This window comes from Capra hircus, chromosome 8 (assembly GCF_001704415.2).
Source record: "Capra hircus breed San Clemente chromosome 8, ASM170441v1, whole genome shotgun sequence".
NCBI lineage: Eukaryota > Metazoa > Chordata > Mammalia > Artiodactyla > Bovidae > Capra > Capra hircus.
The window spans coordinates 101,193,271-101,213,538 of record NC_030815.1 but is presented as its reverse complement, the minus strand read 5'-3'; the positions used below and the strand labels follow the sequence as shown (position 1 = coordinate 101,213,538).

Below are 20,268 nucleotides of genomic sequence, written 5' to 3'. Positions count from 1 at the left end.
CATCTTGATGAGTCTCATTTATACCTTGTTTTGTACATGAAACAGCCTGATAGCTCACGCGCTCTGTATCTGTGCTCATGGCCACCAGGGGACACTGTTGAGCTATTTGAAGTCATTGAGACCCTGCCTGTCTGTTTTCCCTATCTATCCCACTTAAAAAAATTTGCAATTAAAAAAAAAGTGTGAAAGTTCTAAGCAAACAAACAAGAGAAGAACAGACCCCAAGCCCTCCCTTTAATAAATAAGAGATGTGCTTCCTTGCCTAAGATGTGACTCTGTTTTAGTAAAATCGTAAACTTCTGAATTTTACCAGAAATGTGAGGCAAGGGGTTTGGACTTGGAATATGCAGCAGCTGGTTTCCCAGAAGAAAAGTGCATGGAATTTCCATTCTGAGTGTCTTACGTTAAGTTAAATCTTACTGATGGGAACAAGATGAAAGCATGCGCTTTAAATATATTGCTGACCTCAGGGGAGAATGAAAGTTTTTGGAATGTTGAAGGACAGAGGCAAGTGTTGCAGTGAAAACAAAAGAGGGTGCTGGTGAGAAGGGTGATGAGATGGAGAGGAGATCACAGTGCTTCTGACTCATGGCCCACACGCTTCCGCAGGCAGCGTGTTGATGGGAATTCCTCAGAATAGCCCCACCATTCATTCACACACCCTTTAGGTCAAGGGGAAGAATGAACGTTTATCCTTGATGTGGACCCAAAAGGTCAGAAGAGCTGTCATACACAGGTCATGCTGTTTTCTCTTGTTGTTGTTCAGTTGCTCAGTCATGTTCAACTCTTTGCGACCTCATAGAGGTCACATGCCAGGCTCCTGTGTCCTCTGCTCCCGAAATTTGCTCAGATTCATGTCCACTGAGTCAGTGATGCTATTTAACCATTTCACCTTCTGCCATCCGCTTCTTCTGCCTCTAATCTTTCCCAGCATCAGCGTCTTTTCCAATGAGTTGGCTCTTCACATCAGGTGGCCAAAGTATTGGAGCTTCAGTTTCAATCCTTCCAATGAATATTCAGGGTTGATTTCCTTTAGAATTGACTGGTTTGATCTCCTTGCAATCCAAGAGACTCTCAAGAGTCTTCTCCAACACCACAGTTCAAAAGCATCAATTCTTCAGCGATCACTTTCTTTATGGTCCAACTCTCATATCTGTACATGACTATTGGAAAGACCGTAGCTTTGACTATATGGACCTTCATTGGCAAAGTGATATCTCTGCTTTTTAATATGCATCTAGGTTTGCCAAGTCAAAAAGCTTATAGGCAAAATTATCTTCTTAGAGATAGGAGAGAACCAGAGTGGGAAAGGTGGAGGGAGGGGGGAACAGAGGAGGAAAGAGAGAGAGAAAGCCAGTACCTGCAGGTAGATAAACCACTTATTCGACACAATGCGGTGATCATCTGTGGTTGAATGGCCATTATGGGACCAAGAGTGCTGGAAGAGAAAAAGGAAGCAAATATGTGAAAGAAATCATTTCTTCCTGAGTCTATCCTCAGTGCCAAGACTGGCAACGTACACGAGAACTTCCCCATCTCTGTATTTGTAATAAGGAAAAGAGAATGCACCTTTTCAGATGTTCAGGAGAGCCACTGAAAACACAGGTGTGTCCCAAGCTTTATTGGACTATCCCTTTCGCAGAGAGGTCCAGTCAGGATAGCTCTGATTCCCGCTCCAGGACTAGGGACCACTGCCCGCACCTCTGACCCCTCGTCTCTTACTGTTGTGTTCTCAGGAAAGGACCATGCGGGACCAGGTGTCTTGAGTTCTGCTGGCCTGGGCTTCTCTTCCACAGACCATCTAAGGGCTGTGAAGTCCTGTGTCCGCAGTGAGGGCTTCATCTCCGCAGGCTGGATGCGGGGCACCACCCTGGCTCCTGCTGGCCTTCACCCCAGCTGTTCCCCTCTTTGTCCAGGCTTTCTCAGAGTCTTTCATGGACACAGATTCCTTGATGTCTGAGGTCCTTATGTTAGGGCAGCCCAGGATGAAGGCACACATGTCCTTCCATACCTCCTCTAGTCCCCAGAAATCTCCCAGCTACTTTCTAGCTTCAGATCAACCCCCAGCCCCTTAAGGAAATGACTGTTTGGGGATGGATGTCTCCCCGCTCTTCTCACTGAAAGCATCTGCACCCCCTCTGAGGCCCCACAGAGACAAGATGGTACACCACCGAGGAAAGCAGGCTGGATGTGTTATTTTCACAACATTATGTTAACGTTGTGTGAGTGCTAAGTCGCTTCAGTCTTGTCTGACTCTTTGTGACCCTGTGGACCAGAGCACGCCAGGCTTCTCTGTTCATGGGATTCTCCAGGGAAGAATACTGGAGTGGGTTGCCATTCCCTTCTCCAGGGGATCTTCCCCACCCAGGGATCAAACCCACATCTGTTACATCTCCTGCATTGGCGGGTGGATTCTTTACTACTGGTGCCCCCTGGGAAGCCCATCCTATATTAATATTAGCTGCTTATAAAATATGAATGGGAAAGTTTCTTTATGAATGCCTAAAAGGCAGGGTTTCTGTGTGTTGGGGTGGTTGAAAGGTATACTGAAACATAACAATTAATTCAGCAAATACCTATTGATTGGTTATGTACAAAGACCAGCGCTAGGTGCTGAAGGAGATAAAAATAAAAAGAAGATGGTTCCTTCTCCTTGGGAAGCCAAGTCTGATAACCTTACTGACAAGGGAGTTGCAGCTCACCGTATGATACCTGATGACTTATGGCATAAGCTCTATTTTCTCCATTGCTGTCAATTTCAATTTATCATGCCAGCCTGGTGGGCTACCATCCATGGGATCAGAGAGTCAGACACGACTGTGCAACTAACACACTCACACTGAGTGGGGGTCGTGGTCCAATTAGGAGATGCTGAGGATTAGAAAAGAACCTCTAGGGTATCTTTTATATATTCATGTGTGTTAGTGCCTTGCAATTACTTGATGCTTATAGCATAAGGTTGGGACCTTTGCTTAAGTTTGGTACAGACGAAATTTTCCTTTACTTTTTGTTCATTGTAGTGGGTCTTAGAGAAATGACACATTTGCACTTCTGTTACTTCCTTTCTCTCACTGATTTTAATAATTTGCCTACATTAATGATTAATCTTTTGTTATACATATTTCACCCCCGGTTATGTACTCTTGAATTTTCTTTTCAGTATTCTTTTTGACATTCAGACATTTTAAGTTTTCATGTAATCAATTCTATTGATTCTTTAATAGTTTCTGCCTCGGGTCATGCCAAGAAAAGCCTTTCCCACTCTGCAATCAGATCAGTTCTTATTCTCTACTATTTTCTAATGCTTCTTAACAATTTTGCTTTTCACATTTTAGCTTGCAACAATCTGGAATTTGTTTAGATGTGTGGTATAAGGCTAAATTTACATGGTAACTTCCCCCCCCCCCGCCAAATGATCAGCCAGTTTCCCCATCTCCTTTGGAAAGACTGTTTATGCCACACACTATATTCTCATTTGTTTATATGGGTCTCTTTCTTGATTATCTAGCCTGCCTACCCTGTGCTTTTACCTTCTTATTTTAGTTATTGTAACTTTATAGTATATTTAATATTTGGGGGACAATTTCTGCCTCATTGCTTTTCTCCTGAATCTTCAAAGTTTTCTCAGCCTCCGAAATTTCCTTTGTCACTTCTTTCTAGGAGAGAATGGACATTGTTGGCATCTAGGAGGGGCAGTGAATGTCTTCCTTCTGGGTCTGCCCCCAGCTCACATACTCAGGGTGAAAGAACTCCACCCCAGACACCACCCATTTCTTGCCTTGGGTCTGATTTGGTTTAAATCAGTAATAGGCCGATGGAAAGGAGAGCAGACCACCCAAAGACAGCAGTTTGGGGAAGAGAAACAGCACCTTGGAAAATATGGCTAGGATTAAAGTTATCTGCCTGCAATGCGGGAGACCTGGGTTCAGTCCCTGAGTTGGGAAGATCCCCTGGAGAAGGGAAAGGCTACCCACTCCAATGTTCTGGCCTGGAGAATTCCATGGATTGTATAGTCCTCGGGATAGCAAAGAGTTGGACATGACCGAGAGATTTTCACTAAGGTTGCTGCTGCTGCTGCTAAGTCACTTCAGTCGTGTCCGACTCTGTGCGACCCCATAGACGGCAGCCCACCTGGCTCCCCCGTCCCTGGGATTCTCCAGGCAAGAACACTGGAGTGGGTTGCCATTTCCTTCTCCAATGCATGAAAGTGAAAAGTGAAAGTGAAGTCGTTCAGCCATGTCCGACTCTTTGCAACCCCATGGACTGCAGCCCACCAGGCTCCTCCATCCATGGGATTTTCCAGGCAAGAGTACTGGAGTGGGGTGCCATTGCCTTCTCCATCACTAAGGTTATTTAACCTCAAAAATGCAGAAAAGAAACAGTCTACTCAAGTTCGGCTTTTGCATTTGAGAGAAAAAACAGACTATTTATAAGGTGGGAAAGGCGGTGAGCAGGCAGAACAGAAAGCAGTCTAGAAGTCATGTGTTGATTGAATCAGCTGGATGGTTGTGTCCTTAGAACTGGAAGGACGGACAATGCTGGGGCTGAAAGGGGCAATGCGGCACAGAACAACCAGGGGGGGCTTCCCTGCCCTGCTGTGGGCCCGCCTTCCCTAAACTGGGCAAGCGCTTTTTTCTGCTGTTCCTGGGGTGGGTGAGAAACTGGGTGGTTTTAAAAGGTTTGCCAAGAGATTAGAGGACCTAGAATTATTCATCTCAGAGAAGAGCAAACAGAGGAATAACTTAAAAGAGCCCGAGGAGGGTTCTCACACAGAAAAGAGTAAACAGTTAATCTCCCTCTGGGCTGAAAACAGGAAATGTGTGATAAAAACCACTTACTTTCCTGTGAGGACGAAATGTCACCAATGAAAGGGCCTTTCAGTGATAGCCTGAGGGCTGAGTGTAGAGATACTTGGAATGCTCCTGTGCCCTGGTGGGGAACCTGGTGGGGCTTTTCCGTCTGCATTTCCCCTCTCCCCGTTGCTGGCTGGCTGCAGGAGGCTAGCCACTGTCTGCCTCAGGGGTGTTATGGAATTTCTTTCTGGCTGCCTCTTGGAAAGGTGGTGGACCTTTCAATACTGTAGGGTGCGGTCTTAACTGAAAGTAGAGGCTGTTCCAAGTCACCCCAAGGGCCTTTAACAGTGCCACAGATTTACAGAAAACATGATTTGTATGGCCACTGTATCTGCGTGGTGTTGGAAGAAATTCTAGACTTAGTGTTTAATAAACTCTATAGGAAATTCTCACTCTTCCCCCTGGTCTTAGATTCCTGGGTGTCCCGGTGGTCCACTCTGGGCCCTCATCTTTTCTCGGATGCCTTTATACCATCTCTCTGGGCCGCCGTGCGTGCGAAGTCGCTTCAGTTGTGTCCGACTCTTCGCAACCCTATGGACTGTAGCCCACCAGGCTTCTCTGTCCAAGAGATTTTCCAGGCAGGAATCCTGGAGCGGGTTGCCATGCCCTCTTCCAGAGGATTTTCCAGACCCAGGGATTGAACCCATGTCTCTTATGTCTCCGGCATTGGCAGGTGGGTTGTTTACCACTAATGCCACCTGGGAAGCCCCTTCTGTTGATGACTGACTCCATGTCGCCATCACAGTTTGCTCACAAGCTCTGGACCGCATTTCTAACTGCCTGCTGGACGGTTTCACAAGGACTTCAAACTTGACAGGTCTAGAAGTGAGCTGCGGCTGAACCTTCCCCCAGACCTTGATGAATGACATCGCTACTGACTCAGGGACCAAAACCAAAGCCCAGATTCCTTCCCCTTTCTTATCTTCCACCACTTTCCGTTCTGTCTCTGCCCCACGTATCTCCTCCATCTGCCCCCTCTTTTCCATTGTGAGCACCATCACTTGCTTCAGGCCTCAGACACTTCTTACCCAGATTTTGGACAATCTATGCTTTTGCTCTTTTCCAATTCATCCTCCAGCTGGCGGTCTAAATTGTCTTTCTAAAATATACATCTGCTGAGAATCTTTAGATGACTTCTGCTTATTTACAGGACCTCAGATCTGACCTAGACACACACTGCTTAATTATTATTTACTTGTTTATTTGATTTTGGCAGCACTAGGTCTTCCTTACTGCCTGCGGGCTTTCCTTAGTTGCGGAGAGTGGAGACTACCCTTTCTTATGTTGCTTGGGCTTCTCAATGTGGCAGCTTCTCTTGTTGCGGAGCGCAGGCTTTAGGCACATGCACTTCAGTAGTTGTAGCTCGTGGGCTCAGGAGTTGTGGCACGTGGGCTTAGTTGCTCCTCGGCATGTGGGATCTTCCTGGACCAGGGATCGAACCCGTGTCCCCTGCACTGGCAGGCGGATTCTTATCCGCTGTGCCACCAGGGAAGTCCTACATTTCTCACTGTATTTTCTGTCTCTGCTGAGCTGGAACTCAACCTTTTGGCTACACTGAACACCTGCTGTTCTCTGCACACACTCTCTCTCACCTCCGGCCTCTGAGTATATCAGTTTCTGTATTTGATAGGCTCACCCCGCTGCCCTGGGGCAGGCATTCTCCCCCTACATTCCTACCACTCTCATTATCGTAGCTCCAAGCACCACCTGTTTACAAGACTCTGCTATCAAACTCTGAGCTCCTGGAAAGCAGAAACCAGGTCTTCCATGGCTGTTTCTCCTAGCCTCACATAGAGGTGGCTAGGAAATATTTGTTGAAAGGCAGTGTGTAAATAGCATATTTAGTGGAGCTTTAAGACCTATCTTGGAAGGTCTAAACTTTTTTTTAAATTATAATTTGAATTGAAAATTTCTACTCCAAATCTATTTTCTAATTGAGTAAAAGAGTCTTGAGTGTCTGTTTTGGCCTTCTAGTTCTTAATTTCACTGTGGCAGCATTCAGGGGAATTTCGGGGGGACTGCATATTTTATTTTTTCTCTTTCTATCTCTCTCTGTAACTCTCATCCACTTGATAGCACTGTTGAGAAGACTAAATGAGATGAGGCATCTATAGGACATATCTACATATGTGTTGTGCAGCCAACACATGTTAACTGTGTGACCCTCAAGGCAGAATGGTGGCTGGAATGTTCATACTGTGAATGTAACTCCCAGTTAGACGATGCGACCCCGGTGTCAACCAGTCAGTGCATTCTCCTCCCCATGAAATAACTATTTGGGAAATCTGGTTGCTGGGGAAAGCAAGATAAGGGCAGACAGCTGTGTGATTATAAAGGCTCTAGAAGTCTAGGGAATTCCCTCACAGTCCAGAGGTTAGGACTCCACGCTTTCACTGCTGAGTTGCAGGTTCAATCCTTGGTCAGGTGGCTGATTCATGTTGCTGTGTGGCAAAAGCCATCACAATATTATAAAGTAATTATCCTCCAGTTAAATTAATTAAAAATAAAATTAAAGAAATAAAAGGATAATCATACACACACACACACACACACACACACACACACACAAATCCCTGGTCAGGGAACTAAGATCCCACAAGCTGCACAGAGCAACCAAAATAATAATAATTAATAATAATAATAATAATAATAAACTTTTCCCAGAGGATCTAGAAGTCGGATATGCTGGTCTCCTCACCAAACAGGAATCTATCTTCCAAGATCATTGAAATGACCACAGCCTCCACCCTCTGTTAGTGCTGGGGCATCACTTTTTAAAAGAATTATAATAAAATACGTACAACATAAAATGTACTATTTTAATCATTTTTCAGGGCACAAGTTATTGGCATTAAGTACATTCACAGTGCTGTAAATCATTACCATTATCTATTTCAAAAATGTTTTCATCACCTCAAACAGAAACTCTGTTGACCATTAAGCAATAACTCCCCATTCCCTACCCACACCCTCAGCCCTTGGCAACCTCCAATGTATTTCTGTCTTTATGGATTTACCTGTTCCAGAGATTTCACGCAAGTGGAATCATGCGATATTTGTCCTTCGGTGTCTGGCATATTTCTCTTAGCCTCATGTGTTCAGGATTCGCCCATGTTGGAGCATGTGTCCAAATTTGCTCATCACTTCTTTCATGAAAACTTTCCTCTTGATGTCCCATGAGGACCACTTTCTTCATGATTCTGCTTGTTCTGATCACACCCGTTTTCTTCTTTGCAACATGTTTTCAGAGCCTCCCCTTCCGGAAGTAGACTTTTTCACTGTGCATGGAGGGCCTCTGCCACGCTTGCGACTGAGGAAAGCCACAGAGAAAAATGGACCCATCAGGTGAGTAGAGGCCTCTTTCCCATGGCTGCCCAGTGGCTGCCCATGGAGTGTTTTGGAAACACTGATTCGAGTGAGGATGAGACTTCTCTCTAGGTGGCTACGCTGAGGTAGTTAAGGCAATGGGCCTCTTTTTTTGTTTCCTTGGGCACAGACTGGGCTTCCCTGATAGCTCAGTTGGTAAAGAATCCACCTGCAATTCAGGAGACCCTGGTTCGATCCCTGGGTCGGGAAGATCTGCTGGAGAAGGGATAGGCTACCCACTCCAGTATTCTTGGGCCTCCCTTGTGACTCAGCTGGTAAAGAATCTGCCTGCTATGAGGGAGACCTCAGTTCAGTCCCTGGGTAGGGAAGATCTGCTGGAGAAGAGAAAGGCTACCCACTCCAGTATTCTGGCCTGGAGAATTCCATGGACTGTATAGTCCATGGGGTCGCAAAAAGTTGGACACGACTAAGTGACTTTCACTGACTGGGCACAGACTGAGCCTTTAATTCCAACCAGCACCCTCCTCAGTGAATAGAGAGATTTTTAAGGGACCAGAGATGAGCGTTTGGGCAGCTGAACTCAAGAAACAGAATCTGCTCCTTCGGTCATTCAATAAGCATTGAATGTGCCTGTGACATGTCGGGCAGTGTCCTTTGCACTCATGCCTCCAGGTATATCCATTAGTTTAGTGATGGTGGATCAGGAGCATCATTGCATTTACGAAAGACAGAATGTATTTTCCTTTATTTAAGGGTGACCTTGGGGTGTGTGTAGTGGTTTCTAGGAGAGTCATTTGGATGATTCCTTTAATTCATTCAAGTACTGAGATTTGGGTAAGGCATTGCATTGCTAATAACTGCTTCTTGGACTCCAGATGGTATTAGGGTGGAAGTAATTTACATCAGGTAGTGGACTGTGTTGTGTTCAATTAAGCTTTTTATTTACACAGGTCAGGGAAGGATTAGGAAAGCAGAAATATTCCCTTTTTAGAGAGGAAGATTGATGTTCACTTGGAGGGATGAGCAACTTACTGACAGGAGTCTAGAAAAATGGGATAGATGATCTTATCTGCAGTACAGAAATAGAGACACAGACATAGAGAAAAAAATGTGTGGACACCAAGGAGGGAAAGAGAAGGGTGGGATGAATTGGGAGATCGCAGCTGATTCATATACACTACTATATATAAAACTGGTAACTTATGAGAACCTACTGCATAGCTCAGGTAACTCTACTCAGTGCTCTGTGGTGAGCTAAATGGGAAGGAAGTCCACAAAAGAGGGGGTGTATGTATACATATAGATGATTCACTTTGCTGTACCATAGAAACTCTTCCAACACTGTAATTATACGCCAATAAAAATTAATTTTAAAAAAGAAGAGATGGCAATATCCTGCTTCCTTGACCTAACCCACACTACCTATGTCTCTCATGACCCTTCAGTCTAATGACCCTACAGTACAATCAGGGTAAAATTCATGAGATATCACAAAACTGTCCAAAGAAAGTCTAGCAAAATTATCTGTGTGTCCGTTTATAATGAAACTTGGGCTCTTCGTGTCTGTTCATTTGAGCCCAGTAAATGCTCAAAAGTCTTTCCAGGCATGTGTATGGCCTAAGTTGTTCTGTGTCTTAATTCCTGACAAGTTGCTGGAAGGCATTGTAATTCTGTTGCTGGAAGGAGACTGGAAGTCGTGACCTCAGTGCCCGAGAGAATGTGCAATACGTACGTGATATTTAGGCCAGGTAATTATGTAAGGGAGAAAGAAAAGCCAAATGACAGTCTACCCTTGTGGCTCTGTGCCGGCCAGTGCCTCCAAAACAGGAAGTGGAGATCTGTGAGTCATTGGGGAAGGTGTTGGTGAGAAAGAGGGGAAAAGTCCTTCTGGAACAGTCATGCTCTCAACAGCCATGACTGCTTCCCCAGTGTCATCGGCGCTGATTACCAGCAGGATGTTGGGGTGGTTTCCTTGGCCCGAATACCTGGTTTGAGCTGGAGGAAGCAGCACTGCCAGTGTGGGGCAGCCCAGAGTCTGCTGTGTGCATTATCCAGGATGGGGGCTTGGGGCACTTGGTGGAGCAGGGGCTCTGGCCCCACGCCTCCCCTCCCTGACCGGGTGATCTTGGGGGATGATGCAGCCTGTAGCCAGGCTCTCCTCATGCTTATGTCTCCCACACTTGCCAGATTCCAGGAATCACCTAGGATGCTTTATCAGCAACATGAATTCTCAGACTCTACTGGAGATTTTGATTGAGTAGGTCTGGGATGCGGGCTGGAAATTTGTACAGTTATCAAGCGACTCGGGTGATTATGATCATACTAACTGGGAAGACTGCTTTATGCCTCTTGAATGGTACCTCTACTAGGAAATGTTCAGAACCAGATGAGTTCAAGTGAGCCTTGAACTTGCACTTGAACATCACTACCTACATGGTAAGATGAGAGGGCCTTGAAGGTATGCTTACAGACAGCATGGAGCCTGCTGCCCATTTACTTTTTCACCTGTGTCTGTGATTCACAGGGGTGTCTTCATCTTCAAGTCCCCAGGCAAGTTTGTTGTTATAAGTGTTCCTTTGTAGGCAGTGAGGCTTAGTAAATGTTTACTGGTGGTGGCAGTGACAAAGCATTGCCCTGCGGGCTTCACTTTGTCATTTTTGTCCAGAGCTCACTGCTGAAAGTGAATCCAGAAACTTTGTGGAAATCAGGGGCCTGAGGACACCTAGGAATTTCGGGAGCCTGGTGGATGGGTACTTTCTAAATCCAACACCTGCTATTAACCTAGTGACTCATGGGCTCTTAGGAAGCAGGAGATGGGGCATTAAGAATGTGGAGCAGGAAGTGGTAAAATAGAATTACATATGCTAATGAGTTTGGGAAAGTATCCTAATCATATTTGATGCTGATGCATGTTTTTCTTCTTTATTGAAATTTCAACTCAAGAAACATCAGTGCAGAGTCAGTCATAGCCAAAGACCTGCAAAGATTTGCAAGAATGCAAGAGTAAATCATTCAGGTCCTTACTATCAAGCCTGATAGAGAAAGCAGACATCCCAAAACTTGCTAGGAGATGAGCCCAAGCAGATGGAAATAGAAAGGAAGATGTGATTTATTCTCAGAGTGTTTTTGTCCTTACACTTTTGCTGACAGATTTTCTGTTTGGTGGGATAAATAATACTGAAACATGATAAAATAACACCAGACTGCTAGTGTGTTTCTTTGTCCACATGTAGGGAACATACAGGATTTTCCCTTTCCAGCTGTTGAAGGATATTGTCAGACTAGATGAGTTCACGGTGACTTTGCACTCCGTGCTTCTCATTCATTTCATAGGAACTTCGGTATCAGTCCATGAACTGGAGGGAGTGTCCGTCACATGAGTTCTGTTTTAGGCTCCTCATGTGATTATGTGGAGCCTTTTGGCAGACTTAGTGCCCTAACTCTTGTCGGCAATAGGCCTCCATGTGACTGCTAAACCCTTTCCCCAGCTGGACTTTGTTTGCCCACGAGAAAAATCACTGATTAGATCAACTTTATGACATGTATGCTCCGGGCAGTTTCCCAGGTAGCCATCTGCAGCTAGAACTTAGAGAGACCATTCTCCCAGTATCATGAAGCATGAATACGGTTGGTTCCCACTGGAGTTCCATGACTGTTGGAGCTGCCAGATTGTGAAGCCCACGTGGGCAGGGACTTTTATCCAGGGTTGTATCTCCAGCATCTAGCAAAGTCTTGGTCTCATAGCCGGTGCTCAGTAAATGTGAATAAATGAATGAATGACAACCCCCACCCCACACACACCCAAGCAAGGGTCTGATAGACATTTTCTTTTCTCTTACAGTTCATATCAGGTGTTAGTGCTTCCCTTGGCCCTCCAAAGCACATTTGATTGTGATTCTGAAGAGGCTGCTTCATTCTTTAGCAAAGCTTCTGAGGCCAGTGGATACGTGACGGCAGAACTGCTGGCCAAGGATATTCCTGATGATGCCCTGGAGATATCTATTGGAGACAGGCTGTACTATGGGAAATATTATAATGCACCCTTGAAAACAGGGCACGATTACTGCATTATATTACGAATCACAAGTGAATGGAATGAGGTATAGTTCTTTAAAAACTCTTGTGAATTTGATATTTTCTTCTTCATGTGAAATTTACATATTTGAACATTTGTTTTCCCCATATCTGAGATGAACACTGTGTATAAGAACCATAAACATGTGTTGAACCCTTTCCCTTTATAAAGGAGGGGCAGGTGAAACCTTTCTGGAGGTGGATATTCTGAACTTGCTGGGGGAACGTGTTTGGATCTGTGTTTGGACTGAATTTGTTTTGTTTTTTCCTAAGCTTTATGGAATGCTCTCATCCCATTGCACTGGGGAAGCCTGAGCTGGAGTGGAACATCGAGATCTTTCTGCCACTTCCCTGTACTCCTGCCAGGCTGCTGCATTCCCTCATTCTCTGGGAAGCAGCAAGAGGGGAGGGGCAGATTATGCTCAGCACTATTTTCTGGCTCTATTTCCTGCTTCCGTTACTTCCTTGGCTATTGCGTAAACCCCACTCTCATCGCTCAATCCTTAGAGAGTCTGTGTGTTTCTAGCAGTGGTTCTTTCTTGAGACATGGGAACTCATGAGAAACACGGAAACAGGAGACGTGTGTACTCTTTACAGAATGAATGATTATAATGAGCTGGACAAGCAGAATAGCCAGAACTGGGTCCATCAGTCGGGGTGGGAGAGCTTCTGGAAGGAGCATTGTCATGGTTGCCCTAGGAAAACTCAAGAGTTTGATATCAGTTCATATTGGTTGGCACTGAAAACTAGAAGAATTCTATGAATAGAAGCATCTCTTGACTGATGAATGTGGGGCATCTTGCGTGTAAGGCTCATCACATGTTTAAGGCTGAAACATGCTGTTAAATTTTGTATAGGACACAAGTCACATGTGCCATTATCATGTGTGATATAAAACTAAGACTATGTCCAGGTAGCAGAAAGGTCTGGGGGTGTTTTGTGGCAATTATGTAGGGATTAAGAATTGAATGACTAAAGTCCAGAATATATTGCCCTTAACTTGTTGCAGAGGTCTTTATGACTGAGACAAGGCCTCCTTGCTAGAATATCACTTGGAGATCCTGACTTGGTATCTCTAGCCATAGACAACGCTGGCGGTAGAGTATGTGTGCAATTTAGAGATTGCTCAGACCTCCTGTCTCCGGCCGGGACTTTGCTCTGGGAGGGTGTATTAGTCAGCTTGGGCTGCCATTTCAAACCTGCCAGTACTGCCCTTACTAGAGCTTTGTAAATTGGAAAGAATGAGTTTTCCAGTCCCCTCTTTTTGTTTTTCCTTTTATGTATCTGCCCCACTAAGTAACATTACCATGTTCCTAGTTGCCAATACAGAAAGTGAAAGTGAAGTCGTGTCCGACTCTTTGCGACCCCACGGACTGTAGCCCACCAGGCTTTTCCGTCCATGGGATTTTCCAGGCAAGAATACTGGAGTGGGTTGCCATTTCCTTCTCCAGGGGATCTTCACGACCCAGGGGTTGAACCCAGGTCTCCTGCATTGTAGGCGGATGCCTTACCATCTGAGCCACCAGGGAAGTCAGTACAGAAATCTAGGAATAATTCTTTTCTTTCTTTTTCTTATCTTCTTGTGCAGTCCATTATCAAATTATGTCAGTTATGTCACCTTAATGCCATTTAAAACCATCCTTTTCTCTCTTTCATTAGCACTGTTTAGCCTTTGACATCTCTGTCTGAACAGCAGTTTTCTAACTCATCGTCTAGCCTCTTCTACCTATACCCTTGCTCCATACTACTGCCATAGTGAGTTTTATAAAATGTAACATCTGATCAAGCCACTATATTTTAGTGAGCTCCCTTCTTTATCTGGCCCTGTCAATGTCTCTCCTTTAATACACTCAGTTCCCTAGTAACAGTCTTGCTTTTTGAGGCCTTTTTTCTTTCCCAGTACCTTGAAATATACCCTTCACTTTATTCTTGCATATTATCTTTTATTAAATGCACTGATGCAAGGCTTCCCAGGTGGCACTGTGGTGAAGAATCTGTCTGCCAATGCAGAAGACACAAGAGGGTTCGATCCCTGGGTCGGGAAGATCCCCTGGAAGAGGAAATGGCAAGCCATTCCAGTGTTTCTTGCCTGGAGAATTCCACTGACCGAGGAGCCTGGTGGGCTACAGTCTACAGGGCCACAAGGAGTCAGACATGACTGAACAACTGAGCTCAACAAATGTCATCTAGAGAAGTATTTGTATGTCCCAAGCCTTCTCATAGCCTTGCCCATAAGATGCGTCACTATGTCTTGCTGAACCTGGATGTGACCTTGGAATCCTCTTCAACGTCATTCTCCAGGCAGTCAATGCCAGGTGCTGAGAGCTGGCAAGGGGAATGGAATTCGCTGCCATGCCTGCTCTTTCCCTGGAGTGTGTACTTCCTGAGAGCCATTGGAAAGCTTTAGGGTCATCGTTCCTAGGCTCACTTCTGTCTCTGTTGCCCTGCCAGACCCTTTGAATGCTTGGTGATCATAAGGCTAAATTATAAGATGTTACAGCTGAATGAGACTTTTCTTTTTTGGCCACACTGCACAGCATGCAGAATCTTACTTCCCTGACCAGGGTTTGAACCAGCAACCCTTGCAGCGGAAGCGCAGAGTCTTAACCACTGACTGTTTTTGCTGTTCAGTCGCTAAGTCATGTCTGACTCTTTGTGACCCAATAGACTGCAGCATGCCAGGCTCCTCTGTCCTCCACTGTCTCCCAGAGTTTCCTCCAATTCATGTCCATTGAGCTGGTGATGCTATCTTAACCACTGAACCACCAGGTGGGTCCCCAGGATGAGACATTAAACATCATGTTGTCCAAAATAAGAGATAAAACCCTGCAACTTGGAGGGCAAAGGTGTATTATTTAAACGGACATCACATGCCGCCCAGTTATATGTTGCTTTACTTTCCTTTACAGGTGAGAAGAAGTGCCTGTGCAGTCTGGGCTCATGTAAAAGGTAAAACCGTTTTCTGTCCTCAGTTCTCCTCTGTTCACTCGGCCTCATCAAGTGTCTGTTAATGAGATTTCTTTTTAAACTGTCACAGGTGATGGAAGCACATCTCAGACTAGCCATAGCTGAAAAGGATGGGGGTGGTGGGAGCGCAGGGAATCAGAACCCGAGTGGCGTCACCAGGAACCGGGACGGGGCTCTTAACACCACGAGTAGGACTCTCCCTTTCTCTCTGTCTCTCGTCTCCTCTAAGTGTGAGCTGGCTTCATTTTCTTCTACTGTGAACTACGCGGGGGGTGCAGGATGGTCAGCAGCTGCCCCACGTTAGCCACGTCAGTGGGGACAGACAGTTTTTCAGTTCCAGGAGTCTCTTCTCCTAGGCAGGTGACTATCCATTGGATGAATCACTGTTAAGAGGAGATGGGGTAGTGTGATCAGCCTACCTGGGGTTTGGGGCTTACTTACTGGCATGGCTGGTTGGGGTGCAGATCAGTGTGATGGGCAATCCCACAGGGTTGCATTGAGAGGGGCATATGGTCCCCATCAGGAAGAGAGGAACAGCAAACCGTGTTGACAGACCAAAGCAAAGAGCTACAAACAGTCCACTACTTTCAACCATTTGGCTACTTCTCATGCACACGCACACACACGCACACACACACACACACAATTTAGAAAAACATCCTCCATTAAGAAAGTGGAATTATCCTCCATATAACCAAAAATGGAACCCAAGAAGAAGACAGTCCAAAGGTGGATCTGTACTAAATCCAGGTCCAAGACCAAGGGATGACCCATTCCTATTGACTTAGTGCTTCTCATGATCTGCTTAGCAGTCTGTGATTAAGTGGCAGATTAAACCATTCTCAAATCACAATATATAATACGAAAGGGAAAGGTGGATTATCACAGTAACTACATTCATTTAGAAAGGAGGAAAAGGGCTTCCCTGGTGGTCTAGTGGTTAGGAGTCTGCCTTTCAGTACAGGGGACACTGGTTTGATACCTGGTCCTGGAGGATCCCGCATGCTGTGATGCAGCTACGCCTGTGAGCCGCCGTGCTCTGCAACAAGAGAGACCACTGCAATGAGAAGCCTGTACACTGCAACTAGAAAGTAGCCCCGACTTGCTGCAACTAGAGAAAGCCCTTGTGATGCAATGAAGACTGAGCACAGCCAAAAAATTACTAACTAAATAAACAAAATCATTAAAAAATGGGAAGAAAAGATAAAGAACCAAGCTGTGCAAGACTTTCCTGGTGGTCCAGTGGTCAAGAATCTGCCTTCTGGTTGCAGGGGACACAGGTTCGATCTCTGGTTGGGAAACTAAGATCCCACATGCCGCAGGGCAACTATGCCCGTGCTCTGTAACTACTGAGCCTGCCACACTCTAGAGCTCATGCATTGCAACTAGAGAAGCCAAAAATCCAACAACTAAAGAAGCCTGCACACTGCAACTAAGACCCAACACAGTCCCCTGCCGCCACCACCCCCCACCCCGCCCCCAGCCCCGGCCTTCTCCTGCAAAAGAACCATGCAGTTGCCCGGGGAACAATATCAATGACCCCATCCTGCTGGACAGGAAAAGCAAGCCTCTCCTGGGCTGGCAGCAGAATGGGTCACCTGCTCAGTCAGTTTGGCTGCCTCGGGCTCTGCCTGATTGATAGGGGAGCACCTTGTCCCTTTGCTCCAGAGCTCTCTCTAGAGATGCAGTGGGGAGGAGCCTGCTGAGGACCCTACAGCTCAAACCTTCTGCTTCTGGGGGGCAGTGATCTGGGTGGAGGAGTTGCCTTAGGGATTGAGTTACCACAGGTCTTGTTCACCAGGCTGGGATTTCCCTGGCAGGACATTGCTGTAAACCAGAGGGCAGCCAGCCACTGGATTTGACTCATAGGAATTCCATTAATTTGTAGCTAATACCAGAAATCTTGTCAAGTTTATGACCTTTTTGAATCTGGGCCTTTTCCTTGTGGTTCATGCATCCTAGCAACTGCCTGAGGAATTCTGCTGTAGCCTGGAGTATCAGTTTAACTCCTTACATCTGTCCCTCACCTCAGAGCAGCATAAAACAATAGGCTGGGTTGGTTAGGAAAAGCCTGCATCACCCTGCTTCCAGGAGGGATCCGCTAGGTGGTGCTTTACAACTGGGGGATGTGTTACCCTGTCGGTGGAGGGTACCTAGCAGGAAATGATTGGGAAGAACCTGGAGAACTAAGCTTCCTTTATTTGTCTGAAAATGAAAGTTTCTCAGTCGTGTCCAACTCTTTGCAACCCAGGCCAGACTACTAGAGTGGATAGACTTACCTTCTCCAGGGGATCTTCCCAACCTAGGGATCAAACCCAGTTCTCCCTCTTTGCAGGTGGATTCTTCACCGACTGAGCTATCAGGGAAGTCTGCTTATCCCCTAAACTCATTTCCCATCTTTTTATCTCTCATCACACCAACTTCCAACAAGGGTAGCGCACATGGCTTTTCACCTGGGCATTGAGCATTACCTGACCGTCAGCTGTCTTGGATTGTATATTGCCAGGTAGTGAGGGCCTCTCTCTCTTTCTTCAGTTTCCTTGTGAAAATAATTTACATATAATGTTGTGTGAATTTAAGGTGTTTACCAGGCTTCCCTGGTGGCTCAGAGGTTAAAGCGTCTGCGTGCAATGCAGGAGACCTGGGTTTAATCCCTGGGTCAGGAAGATCCCCTGGAGAAGGAAATGGCAACCCACTCCAGTATTCTTGCCTGGAGAATCCCATGGACGGAGGAGCCTGGGGGGCTACAGGCCACGGGGTCGCAAAGATTCGGACACGACTGAGCGACTTCACTCACTTAGGTGTTTAGTGTGATTTGATTCATGTATATACTGCAGAATGATTACCGCCATGAGGTTAGTTACTATCTCCATCACCTCTTGTAATCACCTTATAATATGTAATTTATACATATATAAAATCTGTGCATATATGAATATTTAAGATCTACTCTCCTAGCAGCTTCCAAGTGTACAATACAGTACTGTTGACTATAGTCACCATGCTATACACTAGATCCCCAGATCTTACCCATCTTACATCTGGAAGTTTATACCCTTTGATCAATATCTCATTTCCCCTACCCCCCAGCCCCTGACAACCACCACTCTGTTTCTGTGACTTCAGCTTTCTAAGATTCCATGTGTCATTGAGATCATACTGCGTTTGTCTCTCTGTCTGATTTAACTTCACTTAGCATCACAAGTGAGGGCCTCTCTTAACAAAGATGTGCGCCGGTACATTTCTGCTTTCCGGTTAGCCAAGCCCCTTTCTTGGAATTGAATGATGGCCACAAGGAACAATCACACATTCCAACATTTGGAAATTTTTCTACCAATCCATTCCCCAAAGCTTAAAGGGCGGGAAGGAGTTCCTACAAGGGAAAGAGGTGCTTCTATCTGAAAAATGGAGGCATACAAGCATTGTGGCTAGGCCCTTCAGAAACAATAGCTTCCAGAATCTACTACTTTCCACAGCTGTTTGGTGTAAGTAACAAACTCACACTAGATAGAAGATATGGCCGAAGAGCTGGCCATGGTCATTTTACCGAGATTAACAGGAAAGATTTTGCTTTGGAAATATCTAAGTGGTTTTTGGCAGTACCTTTTCCCCCTCATATTGAAAGAGAGTTTGAACCTTTAAATACAAGCTACTAGAAAGCTCTGAGATAATAGAAAACCCACTGTGGTGTTGAAATTCTGAAGGGGACGCTCGCACAGATACATCTATATACAGGGTTTACTTGGGTGGCCACTCACCTGGCAGTCTCCTTTTGCAGAAGTTTTGGAGACTGCCTTTTCAGAAAGTAATCTGGAGAAAACTAGGATCCAAATTAGTCCTGAGATTGTTTCGGTTCACTCGTGCCGACCAACAGCCCCATTCTTGCTTTTGCCCGCTGATGAATTATGGTATGTCACCTTCCATACATTTCCCTAAGAGGGCTTTGTGATGACGACCAGGGAGCCAGCAGTGGGTTTGATGGGAAACTCATCAAGGGAGCTGAGGCCTGAGCTCCCTTGCCCGAGCCCTGCTCGTAATCAGTCGAGTATCTTGTAAATTGTATTTAACTTGGCTGGTTCTTCATTTCCTTCCTCCAAGATCCCTGCGATCCTTTCCAGCCACAAAGGACTTGAGCCTGTGTTTTCTTGAGTCATAGCACAAGATCATCTGATACGTGAGATGATGAGAAAGTGTAATTCTCATCAGGGAACATTCTTTAGTCACAGGCATGAAACCTCTGAGTCATTTATGACCCCTCCTCTTTCTCTTTTAGCCCACATTTTGCACTTGGGCAGGCCTCTCTGTCATTTCTGTGTTCACTCCCTGAGCAGAGGCCTTTGGACGACTGGCCAAGCCTATTTCTTATTTCCCACAAGAGTGGTCAGGGGTTCCCTCTTCCCTCCAGCCTACTCTGCCGCCCGACATGTTAATAAGGTGCAGTACTGATTTTCTGATTTCCCCTGGTGGTCCCTCCCCAGTTCTCCACTACTACTTTTTAAAAAAATTACTCTGGGGGGAATTTATGTACATATCTTTTGGCTGTGCTGCGTCTTTGTTGCTGCACACAGCCTTTCTATGGTTGCAGTGAGTAGGGGCTACTCTTTCTTACAGTGCACAGGCTTCTCATTGAGGTGATTTGTCTTGTGGAGTGCCAGCTCAGTAGCTGTGGTGCACAGTTTAGCTGCTCCGCGGTATGGGGGATCTTCCTGCACCAGGGATCGAACCCGAGTCTCCCGCGTTGGCAGGCAGATTCTTAACCACTGGCCACCAGAGAAGTCCTGCCAGTACTTCTTAGTCTGGTGTCCAAGGCCTCAGTTGGACAGCGATGTACCCTTCTGATTGCATCTCCATTCTTCTCCATTTAAACCAATGTGCCCATACTTCGCTGCCTGTGTCCCTTCTCTTCTCTCCTGAATGTCTTTGCTCATATGATTCTGTGCTTACTTTCACCTGGATCACCCTATAATCTTCCTGCAATTTCTGTTTATTACAGTCCCTCCTGTTCTTCAAGATGCCATTTTCTCCTTGACACTTTAAAGATTTCCTC

General features: G+C 45.7%; 1 protein-coding gene across 1 annotated transcript in view; it reads left to right on the top strand.

Annotated features, from left to right (window-relative positions):
• The window catches only part of SUSD1 (sushi domain containing 1), a 134,935-nt gene that overhangs the window by 102,190 nt on the left and 12,477 nt on the right, over positions 1 to 20,268 (top strand). Inside the window, exons 13-15 of the mRNA XM_018052598.1 lie at positions 8,102 to 8,198; positions 12,022 to 12,280; positions 15,164 to 15,203. Of these exons, the coding sequence (XP_017908087.1) occupies positions 8,102 to 8,198; positions 12,022 to 12,280; positions 15,164 to 15,203 (396 nt within the window). The remainder of the gene's footprint in view (positions 1 to 8,101; positions 8,199 to 12,021; positions 12,281 to 15,163; positions 15,204 to 20,268) is intronic.